This window comes from Schistocerca americana, chromosome 5 (genome assembly GCF_021461395.2).
Source record: "Schistocerca americana isolate TAMUIC-IGC-003095 chromosome 5, iqSchAmer2.1, whole genome shotgun sequence".
Classification (NCBI taxonomy): domain Eukaryota; kingdom Metazoa; phylum Arthropoda; class Insecta; order Orthoptera; family Acrididae; genus Schistocerca; species Schistocerca americana.
In genome coordinates, this window is record NC_060123.1 from 228,191,410 (window position 1) to 228,207,592 (window position 16,183).

The 16,183-nt window shown below is 44.5% G+C and overlaps 1 protein-coding gene across 1 annotated transcript in view; it reads left to right on the forward strand.

The window, feature by feature from the left end:
- LOC124616280 (armadillo repeat-containing protein gudu) overlaps positions 1-16,183 on the forward strand; it is a 209,134-nt gene that overhangs the window by 91,044 nt on the left and 101,907 nt on the right. The window contains exons 5-7 of the mRNA XM_047144582.1: positions 2,293-2,541; positions 13,157-13,267; positions 13,357-13,581. Coding sequence (XP_047000538.1) covers positions 2,293-2,541; positions 13,157-13,267; positions 13,357-13,581 — 585 coding nt within the window. The remainder of the gene's footprint in view (positions 1-2,292; positions 2,542-13,156; positions 13,268-13,356; positions 13,582-16,183) is intronic.

The following is a 16,183-nucleotide window of genomic DNA, read 5'->3' on the forward strand; positions in this document are numbered from 1 at the left end:
AGTCCATGAATTGCTGCATGTGGTCTCTAAGTAGCCGAACATAACCATTTCCAGTGAAAGATTGGTTCAGCAGAACCAGAGGAAGTAGTTCATCCTATGTCAACACAGCCCACACCATTACGGAGCCATCACCAGCTTGCACAGTGCCTTGTTAACAACTTGTGTTCACAGGTTGGTGGGGTCTGCGTCACACATGAAACCATCAGTCCGGAACTGCGCGACTGCTATGGTCGCAGGTTCGAATCCTGCCTTAGGCATGGATGTGTGTGATGTCCTTAGGTTAGTTAGGTTTAAGTAGTTCTAAGTTCTAGGGGACTGATGACCTCAGATGTTAAGTCCCTTAGTGCTCAGAGCCATTTGAACCATTTTCAACACGTGAAACCTACCATCAGCTCTTACCAACTGAAATTGGGACTCATCTCACTGGGCCACATTTTTCCGCCATCTACAGTAGAACTGGTATGGTCACGAACCCAGGAGAGGCACTGCAGGCGATGTCGTGCTGTTAACAAAGGCACTCGCGTCAGTCGTCTGCTGCCATAACCTATTAACGCCTATTTTGTCGCACCGTCCTCACAGATATGTTCGTCATACGTCTCTCATCGATATCAGCCGTTATTTCATGCTGTGTTACTTGTCTGTTAGCACTAACAGCTCTACTCAAGCGCCACTGCTCTCGGTCGTTAAGTGAAGGCCGTTGGCCACTGCACCGTCAGTGGTGAGAGGTAGTGCCTGAAATTTGGCATTCTCGGCCCCCTCTTGACACCGTGTATCTCGGAATATTGAATAACCTGACGATTTCCGAAATGGAATGTCCCATGCGTCTTCCTCCAACCAGCATTCCAGGTTCAAAGTCTGTTAATTGCCGTCGTGCTGTCATAATCACGTCGGGGACTTGTTCACATGAATTACTTGACTACAATGACAGCTCCGCCAATGCACTGCCCCTTTACACGGGGTGCTCAGGAAGTCTCTCCGCAGTACCGTATGATTGTTAGCCGCGCGTGCCGCATGCCGCAGTGAATATACTGAAATGAAACTCAGTGAAATACAGGTTATTAATTTATTGAATATTCATTTTTACTTACAAATTTTCACATTAAATTTTGAAAGTGTCCCCCCTGTTGTTGAATACACAATTCAATTCGTCTAATCATGTTTCCAAACACAAACTGTAACATTTCTTCTGTAACAGAAGCAGTGAAAAAAACTGAGTGTGTCCCCGTTGACGTATGTCAACGCCTGTAAGCAGCAAAAGGTGTTCATTTCATTGTAAGTCTAATTTTTTCCTTACAGCTGTGAGGGCCCTTCCGACACTAAGATCGATTTCCTGACCGAGTTTTCTTACTGACTTGTTCAGACTCGTGGACATTTTATCGGAAATATCGAGTAGTTTATCCTCAGACAAAACGCTAGGACGACCACTTCTCGGTGCATCTGTCACTGAACCCGTACTCCGGAATTTTGACAGTATCGCGATGTGGGAATGTTGTCTCCGGGAAAACTGAATTAAATGTTTGACGAACTGAAACTGTGTATTTACCGCCAGCTTTGAACACTTGTTCGACTAAAACACACACGTTCTCCAATTGTTAGCATTTTAACAGTGACAAAAATGAAACAAACGAACAAAGGAACTAAACTTTGTCCGCAGCTCGTGGTCGTGCGGTAGCGTTCTCGCTTCCCACACCCGGGTTCCCGGGTTCGATTCCCGGCGGGGTCAGGGATTTTCTCTGCCTCGTGATGACTGGGTGTTGTGTGTTGTGTGTTGTGTGCTGTCCTTAGGTTAGTTAGGTTTAAGTAGTTCTAAGTTCTAGGGGACTGATGACCATGGATGTTAAGTCCCATAGTGCTCAGAGCCATTTGAACCATTTTTTTGAACTAAACTTAAACGTTCACGTCAACACGGAACGACGCACACCAACGATACTACTGAGGCTCGCTGAGATAAACGAAACAGTGGAATGTTGGGAGAGTCCACTTGAAGGGAAGCAACCTAGGCAGGTGAACAGTCATACGGCACGCGCGGCTAACAATCATACGGCACTGCGGAGAGACTTTTTGAACACCCCGTTCCTTGTGTACGCGATACTACCGCTATCTGTATACATGCATATCCTATTCGCTATCCCATGACCTTCGTCACCTCAGTGTAAATGCTTTGGTGTGTGTGTGTGTGTGTGTCGGTGGTGACCATGATCCCCATGATGCCTCCCTTGTAGCCGCACCCGGACGTAGCAACGGGCAGAGGGAAGAGAGAGCTCAAGAGTTTGGTACGTGTTGCGTCCGCAGGTGGACCTGCTGGACGTGAGCCCGGCGGCGCTGTGCTCGCCGCTGGACTCGTTGTCGGCCGACGACCAGCAGCAGGTGGAAGTGGCGCGCGCCGGCGCGAAGGCGCTGTGGTCGCTGTCGCAGTCCATCAAGAACAAGGAGGCTATGCGCAGGACGGGCTGCGTGCGTCTGCTCGCCAAGCTGCTCAAGTCCTGCCACCAGGACGTCGTCGTGCCCATCATGGGCACCATCCAGCAGTGCGCCTCGGAGGTGAGTTTGGGACAAGGCCCCTAGACGATTAAACCAGTTGACATCTACAGGAAGTGCAAAATGGCTAAGCAGGGATGGCTACAGGATAAATGTAAGGATGTAGAGGCTTACCTCACTAGGGGTAAGATAGATACTGCCTACAGGAAAATTAAAGAGACCTTTGGAGAGAAGAGAACCACTTGTATGAATATCAAGAGCTCAGATGGAAACCCAGTTCTAAGCAAAGAAGGGGAAGCAGAAAGGTGGAAGGAGTATATAGAGGGTCTATACAAGGGCGATGTACTTGAGGGCAATATTATGGAAATGGAAGAGGATGTAGATAAAGATGAAATGGGAGATACGATACTGCGTGAAGAGTTTGACAGAGCACTGAAAGACCTGAGTCGAAACAAGGCCCCAGGAGTAGACAACATTCCATTAGAACTACTGACGGCCTTGGGAGAGCCAGTCCTGACAAAACTCTACCATCTGGTGAGCAAGATGTATGAGACATGCGAAATGCCCTCAGACTTCAAGAAGAATATTATAATTCCAATCCCAAAGAAAGCAGGTGTTGACAGATGTGAAAATTACCGAACTATCAGTTTAATAAGTCACAGTTGCAAAATACTAACACGAATTCTTTACAGACGAATGGAAAAACTAGTAGAAACCGACCTCGGGGAAGATCAGTTTGGATTCCGTAGAAATATTGGAACACGTGAGGCAATACAGACCCTACGACTTATCTTAGAAGCTAGATTAAGGAAAGGCAAGCCTACGTTTCTAGCATTTGTAGACTTAGAGAAATGTTGACTGGAATACTCTCTTTCAAATTCTGAAGGTGGCAGGGGTAAAATATAGGGACCGAAAGGCTATTTACAATTTGTATAGAAACCAAATGGCAGTTATAAGAGGTGAGGGGCATGAAAGGGAAGCAGTGGTTGGGAAGGGAGTGAGACAGGGTTCTAGCCTCTCCCCGATGTTATTCAATCTGTATATTGAGCAAGCAGTGAAGGAAACAAAAGAAAAATTCGGAGTAGGTATTAAAATCCATGGAGAAGAAATAAAAACTTTGAGGTTCCCCGATGACATTGTAATTCTGTCAGAGACAGCAAGGGACTTGGAAGAGCAGTTGAACGGAATGGACAGTGTCTTGAAAGGAGGATATAAGATGAACATCAACAAAAGCAAAACGAGGATAATGGAATGTAGTTTAATTAAGTCGGGTGATGCTGAGGGTATTAGATTAGGAAATGAGACACTTGAAGTACTATAGGAGTTTTGCTATTTGGGGAGCAAAATAACTGATGATGGCCGAAGTGGAGAGGATATAAAATGTAGACTGGCAATGGGAAGGAAAGCGTTTCTGAAGAAGAGAAATTTGTTACCATCGAGTATAGATTTAAGTGTCAGGAAGTCGTTTCTGAAAGTATTTGTATGGAGTGTAGCCATGTATGGAAGTGAAACATGGACGATAAATAGTTTGGACAAGAAGAGAATAGAAGCTTTGGAAATGTGGTGCTACAGAAGAATGCCCAAAATTAGATGGGTAGATCACATTACTAATGAGGAGGTGTTGAATAGGATTGGGGAGAAGAGAAATTTGTGGCACAACTTGACTAGAAGAAGGGATCGGTTGGTAGGACATGTTCTGAGGCAACAAGGGATCACCAATTTAGTATTGGAGGGCAGCGTGGAGGGTAAAAATCGTAGAGGGAGATCAAGAGATGAATACACCAAGCAGATTCGGAAGGATGTAGGTTGCAGTAGGTACTGGGAGATGAAGAAGCTTGCACAGGATAGAGTAGCATGGAGAGCTGCATCAAACCAGTCTCAGGACTGAAGACCACAACAACAACAACAATGTTAGCTGTTTCCTATCAACAGGTTCGTCATCCAAAGTCTGTCAAATTTAACCTCACTTTGAAAGCACCTGCCACGAACTGTATTCAAAGAAAAAAAAATCGACGCACCGCGAAGGAACTATCCAAACGCGACGGAAATCGGTAGACGTGATGTACATGTACAGACAAACAAATGATTACCATTTCAGAAAAATTGGCTGATTTATTCAAGAGAAAGAGCTTCATAAGTTGAGCTAGTCAGTTTACACAGAGTACGCAAAGGAACTTGCCCCCCTTCTTGCAGCGGTGTACCGTAGGTCTCTAGAAGAGCGTAGCGTTCCAAAGGATTGGAAAAGGGCACAGGTCATCCCAGTTTTCAAGAAGAGACGTCGAACTGATGTGCAGAACTATAGACCTATATCTCTAACATCGATCAGTTGTAGAATTTTGGAACACGTATTATGTTTGAGTATAATGACTTTCCTGGAGACTAGAAATCTACTCTGTAGGAATCAGCATGGGTTTCGAAAAAGACGATCGTGTGAAACCCAGCTCACGCTATGCGTCCACGAGACTCAGAGGGCCATAGTCACGGGTGCCCAGGTAGATGCCGTGTTTCTTGATTTCCGCAAGGCGTTCGATACAGTTCCCCACAGTCGTTTAATGAACAAAGTAAGAGCATATGGACTATAAGACCAATTGTGTGACTGGATTGAAGAGATCCTAGATAACAGAACGCAGCACGTCATTCTCAATGGAGAGAAGTCTTCCGAAGTAAGTGTGATTTCAGGTGTTGTTGTTGATAATTCTTCCGAGTTATATGGCCGTGGTCCATGGAATTCTTCCATTCCTAGCGTTTCGTCCAATACTACGTTGGACATTCTCAGAGGAATGGCTGGTCCTGCTGAGTCCTGCCGACAGCAGGACCAGCCATACCTCTGAGGATGTCCAACGTAGTATTGGACGAAACGCTAGGAATGGAAGAATTCCATGGACCACGGCCATATAACTAGGAAGAATTATCAACAACAGTACCATCCGGTAGTGAAAGCCTTCATTGTATGATTTCAGCTGTGCCGCAGGGGAGTGTCGTAGGACCGTTGCTATTCACAATATACATAAATGACCTTGTGGATAACATCGGAAGTTCACTGAGGCTTTTTGCGGATGATGCTGTAGTATATCGAGAGGTTGTAACAATCGAAAATTGTACTTAAATGCAGGAGGATCTGCAACGAATTGACGCATGGAGCAGGGAATGACAGTTGAATCTCAATGTAGACAAGTGTAATGTGCTGCGAATATATAGAAAGAAAGATCCTTTATCATTTAGCTACAATATAGCATTTCAGCAACTGGAAACAGTTAATTCCATAAATTATCTGGGAATACGCATTAGGAGTGATTTAAAATGGAATGATCATATAAAGTTGATCGTCGGTAAAGCGGATACCAGACTGAGATTCATTGGAAGAATCCTAAGGAAATGCAATCCGAAAACAGAGGAAGTAGGTTACAGTACACCTGCTCGCCCACTGCTTGAATATTGCTCACCAGTGTGGGATCCGTACCAGATAGGGTTAATAGAAGAGATGGAGATGATCCAACAGAGAGCAGCGCGCTTCGTTACAGGATCATTTAGTAATCGCGAAAGCGTTACGGAGATGATAGATAAACTCCAGTGGACGACTCTGCAAGAGAGACGCTCAGTAGCTCGGTGCGGGCGTTTGTTGAAGTTTCGAAAACATACCTTCACCGAGGAGTGAAGCAGTATATTTTCCCTTCTACATATATCTCGCGATGAGACCATGAGGATAAAATCAGAGAAATTAGAGCCCACAAAGAGGCATACCGACAATCTTTTATTCCGCGAAGAATACGAGACTGGAATAGAAGGGAGAACCGATAGAGGTACTCAAAGTACCCTCCGCCACACACCGCCAGGTGCCTTGCGGAGTATGGATGTAGATGTAGAACGTACTCGTCCACCTCTGGTCCTTATACGAGCAATAGTTATTCGACTTGGCGTTGATTTACAGAGTTGTGGATCTCCTCTGAGGAATATTATGCCAAATTCTGTCCAGTTCGCACGATAGATGGTCACAATCCCAAGGTCGTTGGAGGGACCTACCCATAATGATCCAACATTTCACAATTGTGAAGAGGTCCGGCGATGTTGCTGGCCTAGGTAGGGTTCGGCAAGCACGGAGATATGCAGTAGAAACTCTCGACGTTTGTGAGCTGGCGTTATCTTTCTGAAAAGTAAGCCCAGGACGGCATGCCATGAGGGTCAACAAAAAGGGGTGTAGAATATCGTCGATGTACCGCTGTACTTTAAGGGTGCCGCTGACGGCAACGAAAGCGGTCCTGCTACGAAAAGAAATGGTACATCAGACCGTCACTCCCGGTTGTCAGGTTGTTTGGCGGGCCACAGCCAGGTTGGTGCCCTACTGCTGTCTGGGGTATCTCCAGACAAGTCTTCGTTGGTCACCAGGGCTCAGTTCGAAGCGGAACTCGTCACTGAAGACAGTTTTACTCCAGTTAATGAGATTCCAGGCCGAAGACGTGTCTGGAGAAGCCCCATACAGTAGTAGATCCGCGTGGTCTCAGGCGCCTTGTAACGGTCCGTGCGCCTGCCCCCGTCGGAGGTTTGAGTCCTCCCCTGGACATGGGTGTGTGTGTGTTGTCCATAGGGTACGTTAGTTTAAGTTAGATTAAAAAATGTGTAGGCTTAGGGACCGATGACCTCAGCAGTTTGGTCCCATAAGACCTTACCACAAATTTCCAATTTCCACTCGTAGATACCAAACTTATTGTCGCCTGCCATATAACCTGACAACCAGGAGTGGTGGTCTGAGGTGCCATTTCATTTCATTGGTTGCCATCCGCGGCACCGTCACAGCACAGCGTCACGCCGGCGATATTCTATCCCTTGTTTTGTTGGCCTTCATGCCAAGCCATCCCTTCATCACGATAATGCCCGCCCGCGCACGACGAGAGTTTCTACCGCTTGTCTTCGTGCTTGCCAAACCCCACCTTGGCCAGCTAGGTCCCCGACTCTTTCCCCAAAAGAGAATATTTGGAGCATTATGGGCAGGGTCCTCGAACCAACTCGGGATTTTGACTATTTAATGCGTCATTTGGACAGAATTTGACCTAATATCCCTCAGGAGGGCATCCAACAACGCTATCAGTCAACACCAAGCCGAATAACTACTTGCATAATAGTCAGAGGTGGACCAATGTGTTACTGATTTGCTCGATTTGTGGAGCTCTTTCTCTTGAATAAATCATCCAAATTTTATGAAACTGTCATCATTTGATTTTCTGTACATGTACATCACATCTACCGATTTCCGTCCTATTTGGATAATATTTCATGATGCGTCGTACTTTTTTTGTCTTTGAGTGTAGTTTGACACCAATGGCCATGGCTACCAATGCAACTTGCATTGAACTTTAGCATTGTGTATGAAAAAGAAAAGAAGTCGCTAGTCCTGGTAATGGCTGAAACTTAGATATAAACACACCCATGCGAAATCTAATTAAAGTTCATTAAAATACCGCAACGTGAGAACATGTGCGTCGTGCGTGGAAGAACCAGACAGCTTCGATTTTTTTTATTTCGTTGCACTCCCGCTTAATGTGGATAGAATATCGGTTTTCTTCTCACCCTCTTCCTGCGTAATATTTGAGTGGGGAAGATGCAACGCCTCTATCATTTTGGTAACTGCCAGTGTTCTTTTGTTTTTATCCATACCCTCCGCGGATAGTGTGTCATCTTTAGCTTCCCGACGAATCGACTGTTTGTAGAGTTCTCGGGTGTCCTCCCTCTATAAAGCTGGATAAGCTTCGCGTCAGGAAAGAGTGTCTGCTCAGCTGTCTCGACTTCATGATGAGACAGGATAGAGGAGGCGGGATGTAGCGAAGACGCTCATTGTACAGGCATCGCCTGAGGATGACGGCAAGGTACGCTGTCGAAATATCGTGGTATGAAGACGACTGCACCCGGCTGCACACCCGAGAACAGTACAAACATCTTTTGATCGTAGTTTCCGCAATTGTGGAAACTCGTGATACAGTGAGAAAAATTCTCTCTCGCTAAACAAGCGCAGTGGAGCAGCAACACAAACATCTATCTTGTCAAATGAGCTGTCAATCAAAATTTCTCTTACACGCCTCAAGCACAGTCTATGTTTGACAAACACGCCAAACAAAGACGCACAGAGCCAAATAATTTGGCAAACTGATGAAGTTTGACAAATTGTATGATCGTTTACATGGACCTTTGGGCACAGCTTCGTACGGCCTGACTACTCGTCTGGCATTACGGTAATTTTGTTTACGAGACACTGTGAGCAGTTGTGAATAACATTCATGGAACAAAGTTAGGGTACTCAGTATCAACTTCCAGTTCTAGTATAATTTAAACGATTCAAGCATTGCATGCTATGAAAGTTCTGAGGAGGCAGGGTGTAATCCACAGACATCATCATAGTTCAGCCAATTTGCACGAAATATTTTTAAATTATACACACAAACCTTCTTTGTGAATCAGACTATTTTTAAGTGAAAACAGTATCAAAATCTCCTGAGGTTAGCCATCACATCGTCTCCTTCTGCTTTGCCTTTTCACAAACATCTACGTCATCGAAGTTGCAGTATAAGTAGTGGCAATGTTAACAACAGTAGATGACCAGAGGTCCTTCCTGACGCCACCTCCCTTCCTCCCCCCCCCCCCCGACCCCACCCCCTTTCCCTCGTGGACAGAATCTCTGTACCCCATATATCTGCGTCTAAAGTGGATCTCATGTTCAAGTGTGAGAACGTTTGCTAAAAGTCTGCTTATGCATCTGAGCCAGGACGTGGGTACTAGCATGGTATTCATCTAGTCTTCCTCAACCCAATGTCCCACCTTCCTGGACGTTGACCTCCTCCTTTCTGATGGCTCCATCCATACCTCTGTCCACGTTGCACGAAATATGCAGTCCCTGCATTTTGACAGCTGTCATCGCTTCCACACCAAAAAGTCTCTCTCGCATAGCCTATCCATCTGTGGATAAGGTATCTGCAGTGATGAGAACTCACTTGCCCAGTATTCTGTAGGCCTCATGAAGGCTTTCACAGATAGGCAGTACATATTCCACAAACAGATTTCCCGTGTCATGTCCTCAGCACCCCCAATCCTCCCAACTCCCCCAAGAATCAGTTACAAAAGAGCACTCTCCTTGTCACCCAATATCGCCCTGTACCGGAACAACTGAACCATATCCTTAACCAGACCTTTAACTCTCCTTCACCATTCCCTGGGATGAGGGACATCTTATCCTAGATCTTTCCCTCCCTTCCTAAAGTGGTATTCTGTCACCCACCCAACCTACACAACATACTAATCCATCCCTATGACACTCCCACTCCTGACCCTTTACCACAGGATCATATCCCTGTGGAAGACCAAGGTGCAAGGCCTGCCCTATCAACCCACCAAGCACTTCCTATTCCTGTCCTGTCGCTGGCTTACTCCATCAGAGCCTGGGCTGCCTGTGAAAACATCAGTGTCATATACCAACTCTGCTGCACAGCATTTTATGTCAGTGTGACTACCAACCAGCTGTCCATGAGGATGAATGGCTACCACCAAACTGTTGCCATGAACAAAGTTGATCATCCAGTGACACAACATGCGGCTGTGCACAAAACACCCAATTCCAATGACTGCTTCACAACCTGGGCTGATTGAATCGTTCCTGAACTGCACAGGTGGGAGTTACTCTTACAATGCATCCTCTCCTCTTGTAATCGTCCTGACCTCAGACTCAGGTAACTCAGTCACTGCACCCTCTAACCAAAAGTTTGCCCGTCCAACTCTCATCTCCAGTGTCACCTTCCATGTGTGCCACTCCCCACTTCTTACTACAATTATACATCACATGCCTAGCCTGTATACCTGCCACCCCTACCTCCCGCATTCCTAGCCAGCAAACCGGCTGGCTGCCTCCCTCTGAGCTGCTAGCCACACACCCCAGTCCCTTTCCCTACCTCCCTCTCTCTCTACTCACCCCACTCGATACTACCTCGCCATAACCAGTCCACCTGAAGAAATGCAGCAGTGGCACTTGCAGTCCAGCCAGCAGCATGCAGGGACATAGGAGTGTGTGTGTGTGTGTGTGTGTGTGTGTGTGTGTGTGTGCGTGTGTGTGTGTGTGTGGAGAGGGGAGGGATTGGGTCACCTTTAACCCAAAAACATTTACATTCTACTAGAACTTTTCTAAAACATAGCAATTTCTTCACTGAAACTGGTCTCCTAAAAAACGTCAAGCAATAGAGGATTACCAATGGCTACACTAAAGTTCGCAAGGAAGAGAGAAGTTGCCAGCTGAGCGTCGTCAATACTGAACTGGTGGAGAAAATCAATGAAAAGATTCAAGAAAGCTGCCATTTCGCATTTTTGGAGCTCTCATTACAATTTCCTCAAATGTCATGAACTTTTTTGTTTTGTGTTGGGACGCAAAATCCAGGGGGGTTTACACAACTGGTCAGCTTATGTTCTTCTTCTGGCCAATCAAATTATTTTCAAGATCGTCCTTTTCTGTTGCATACAGCCCCAATTCTCACGGCAGAAAGACCATACACAACTGCCACAGAAGCTATTCCTAGAAGGCATTCCCTCATTTGGCATACTGCATGTTGTCCATTTTGACATCCTGTATCCTGTCAATGTATCCATTCGCCATGTCTGTCTACTTATTTGATAACATCCATTTTCTCTCCAACCTGACAATATGGACTCGAGTTTGCAGCTAGTCCCATATCTGTAATCTCGTAGAATCAGGTGTACTGCCGGTGGTCTGCGTCTTCCCAACACGATATTTCGACGTCGTAACTCGGCGTCTTCACCAGGTGTTCCCTGGGACTGGTTGACGAGCTGACCTCGTCCTATATTTATGCTTAGGCGGTGTGTGGCGCTCCCTATGCCGTCCGCGCCCACTGTGGCTATTTCTGGCAGTGGTATCAGTCTCTAGGCGCTCCATCTTCAGTCCGCGCCCGTTGCGGCTCTCTTCTGAGGTAGCGGACATTCCAAGGCGTACCGTATTGGGTCCACGCCCGATTCTAGCACTCCCATGTCTCTGTTGATGTTCCTTATGCTGTCTGCGACCGCGGCGAGTTCCTCTCGCGGCCGAGCCATTCTCTTGGCTTTCTAAACCCGGTATGCGCCTGTGAGGTGCGCTTCCTGCGGCATCCGGCTGCTGTTGGAGCTGCATATTATGACGACCGTCCTCCAAGGAGCTTGCTGCCGCCTGGTATCGCCAATGCCGTTCTGTTCCGTTACTTACGCCCTTGGACGTCTATAGCTCATTCCTGGAGGAAGGAACTTTCTTCCGTTGTTTCTGCAGTAGTTCGAAAACAGGATTTCACGCAGTACTAAGCTGATATCCTCCTTCCCGGTTGATCAAGTTCTCCGCCATCTTGATTTCAATCGATTAATTAATGACACTAGCCCAGAATCGGGGGGTCTGAGCCAGGATCCTGGTTTTGTCATAGTCCATGGTATGCTGAAGGTCCAGGCAATGTTCTGCTATTGCAGATTTAGTTACCTGTCGTAGCCTGGTATGTCTCAGGTGTTCTTTACATCTTATTTTAACTGTTCTGGTAGTTTGACCGATGTAAGACATCCCACATTCACATGGTATATGGTAGACACCAGGTTTCCTTAACCCCAAATCATCCTTTACAGTTCCAAAGAGCGTCCTTATCTTGTTAGGTGGGCAGAACACACACTTGATATAGTGTTTCTTCAAGATTCTGGTGATCTTGGCAGATATAGGTCCAGTATACGGTAGAAAGGCTACATTCCTGGTCGCTTCTTCCTGCTCCTCTCCTGTTACTTCAGGTCGTTTGGTGGGATGGAGTGCTTTGCGGATGTCTCTGGTGGAGTATCCATTGTCTGTGAACACCTTCCGCTGTCAGGCTGTCTACATCAGAGAGTGTTTTGGCTTGGTGTACGAGTGTTCTCAGACTCCATGCTTCTGTGCTGGGTGATGGCAGCTGTCAGCCTGTAGATACAAGTCAGTGTGTGTTGGAATTTAAGAAATACTGCACCATTTTCATAAGAGAACCACAGAGAAAATCACACAGACAGTTGGTTTAGTGCAATGACCTCAGAATGAATGGTGATTAGATGGACACAGGACAAGAGTGTGATAAAAGGTTTACACAATGAGAAGTTCATAGTATTACATCTCTGACGAACAGACAGACGCCACGAGCTGAAATCTGGATGGAGGTTACACACAGTGCATCACACCTCATACTGATGTTGCTGGAGATAAACTGCACATGGAATGAAAATTTAATCACCAGTTATGTGATGAAAGTGTCTACAAAGTTTGTTAAATATCAGATTGATGCTTCATAATATAACATTTTACATATCCATCGATATAAGAAAGATACAATGCCAGAAAAGCTAGTGAAATGTAAAAAGATCTGCAGAGGATCAATGCTTAGTGCAGAAATTAGCAGTTGACTCTTGTCATTAAGTTCAACAAATTAACTTATCAAATTTATCCTAGCATCTTCATAATCTGTCTGAATTTTTTATGATACTCTTACACAAGTAATAAAATAATTTGAAATGTTGTGCCAGAATTAACATATTTTAGGCATCTTTAGAGGCCACTATTCAGTTATTCACAATGTAAATTAAAACTTTAAACAGATTTATCATTCTGTATTAGATTACATTATTGCATACATTTTTCAGTAATGAGATCTCTCATTCTTTCCAGAAAAACTATCAACTAGCAATCCAAACAGAAGGTATGATAATCGACTTAGTACGACACCTCTCTGATGAAAGTATGGAACTGAAGAAACACTGTGCTTCAGCTATATTCAAGGTGAGACATATTTGAGTCTTATTAAATATACGGTAATGAAAGTAAATGAACAGCTCTTAATACCAGTAATGCATTGGTTTCATGAGCAGTGTGCAGAAGATGAGATTACAAGGGATCTAGTACGCCAGAACGGTGGTTTGGACCCATTGGTGAAACTTGCTCGGGACAGCAATGTCCACCAAGATAAACCACTGCTGGCTGCTGTGACTGGGGCCATCTGGAAGTGTTCCATGAGCCCTGACAATGTACGCCGGTTTGATGAACTGAGAACTGTAGAGGTCCTGGTTAGTCTGCTACAGGATGAAAGTGAGGAGGTACTGTTCAAGCAAAGTTTACTTTTTGCTCTGTAACATCACAAACTATACATAATGAAATGTAAACAAGGAGGAGGTTATTCACAAAGTCTAAGAACATTTTCTGATTAACAGAAGACTGTTAAATTTTAGCCATATATATATATATATATATGTAAGCTGAACAAACACTGATAAATGATACCTTTTATCAATATCATCCACTCTTTGTCCTACTCCATTTGCTTGTGCAGCATCAAAGAAAAATGGCTGTCTACATGCCCCACTCCCCAAATGCCCACCATACCATGTCCTAGATTCTCTTAACTTACTTTCATATACTACAATAGGCATCTGATGAAAGCAATAGCACTGTAGTATAGTTTCCTTGAATACAGTTACCCAAATTTGCACAGCAGATATTAAAAGGAGTGACTTACGCCTTTCTCCCAATGAATTCCATCACAGTTCTCAGTGTATGCATATTTAACTTTTGAATGGCTTACACTTTCCTCTTGGAATGCTAACAATTATCGTCTGAATTCCTTCCCTGCCTTCCATCAGTCTGATTTGGAAAGGGCCTCAAACACAGGAGCAGAACTCTGAATAATGTAGGGTCTTGTACATGTTTTCCTTAAAAGATGCAGTCTATTTTCATAATCTGGGGCTTTCATTCTCCTTCTCTGCTATATGTTTCCACATGTCACTGAGTTCTTTCTCTTGTTCATCTAAATTATTTCATACTTATTCACCTATAAAGAGGGATCATCACGATTTTCAATAGACAAACATTTCCAGTAAGCTAAAGTTGTGTGCCAAACGAGAGCTGAAAAACGTGGATGTCTTCTTTATATGTGCAGTGCACTACCAACTACATTCACCTTGTACGTCTTGTCAACCAGCTTGTAGTTTCAACTTGTCACTTGTTTCCACATGTAACATTCAAACTCAACAGAGGCTTTGATACCATACTGTTGGACTAATACCCCTCACAGAAAGATTGTAGTAGCAAGCACAGTCAAATCCAGAATTTTGTTTGTGGAGGGGGGGGGGGATGGGGGGCCATGGCTGAGCTCATAAATTTTATACAGTACAGTCTCGATAGTTCGAGGTAAACAGGACCGGAACCACCTCGAACTATTGAAAACTCGGACTATCGAAATTTAAATGGGGAAAAGAAATATTATGATATTGTAAGTAATACAGGTCAAAATATGAACTTTATTAAAATAAAAGTATTTACACATGCATTTGCATTGGTAGAATAACAATAATTATTTATTTAGACAAGTAATAGTGAAGTGTCTTTCGTTTGGCGAAGCTGCAACTTTTCCTCCACTATCTCAGGAGCAGTAGGTCAGTTGGTGTCGCCTCAGGCTATTGTTCCATGTAGCATATGGTGGCCTCGAGAGCAGCATAGCCATCGGTGTGACTCATCATCGATGCAACCTCTGCCTCATCATCCTTGTCACTCTCACACTGCGATGAAATGTTAACCATGTCAATTATAGAAGTGTCTGTCACTTCCAACTGTTCAACCGAATTTAACCACTCGCCTACTTCCACCTCTTCTGCCTCTTCACACCCTGGCAATCTTCTGATTAAATTACACAATGGTTGATCGTCCTCATCTGTTAAATCTTCAGTTTCTTTGCCTGGCATACTTTCCTGTAGAATTTTCCTCCATGACTTAGAAATTGGGTCTGACTTTATTTCGCTCCAAGATTCGCTAATCCAGTACACAACATCCTTCAAAGCCACTTTCTTCAAAGCTCCTACAATGGTTTCGTTGTCTTCGGAATGCAGGATTGACTGTAGCAATTGCCATCGATACTTTTTTTTTTTAGACATTCCAGAACGCCCTGTTCCATGGACTGAATGAGACAGGTAACGTTTGGTGGGAAAAACAAGGCACAGGTACTGTCGCACTGCAGTTCTCCTGCACTTGGATGTGAGGATGCATTATCCATGAGCACAATTGCTTTGCATTGCAGTCCCCTTTCTTTTAAAAAATTCTTGCAGTCAGGTACAAATGAGTTAAAAAACCAGTTCTTGAAGATTTCCTGATTCATCTAGGCATTATTCTGATGTGTATAGACAACTGGAAGAGCTGAGATGGATACATTCTTGAATGCTCTTGGCTCGGCAGACTTCCCAATGGGAGCTAGTTCTAATTTTAGATGCAAAGGTACAAATTTCCTCTTTTTTGTTACAGCACTCATCTTTGTAAGGTGTACAATGGAACACACAGTCAACAAACAAAACAACACACAACACTGTACAGCACAGGTACAGTACTGGGAACTAAAGCAGCGTATGACTCCCCAGTTTTGATCGGTAGCAGCCGGCAGCACTCGGGGTATTTCATGCCATACTGACAACAGATGTTCGTGCAACAGGGCAGCGAGCTAATTGTCTGTGTTGATTGCATTGTTGTCTGCTTTGTCACTGAGCTGTACTCTCCCTATCTATCTTTTGCAATGATGTTTTCATTATTTATCATGTCAGTAAAAAAAAGAAGGTAGGCCATTGCAAACTTTATTTATTTATTTATTTTTTATTTTTTTTAAAGAGGCTCAGATTATTGGAAACTCGTACTATTGAGACTCGAACTATCGAGACT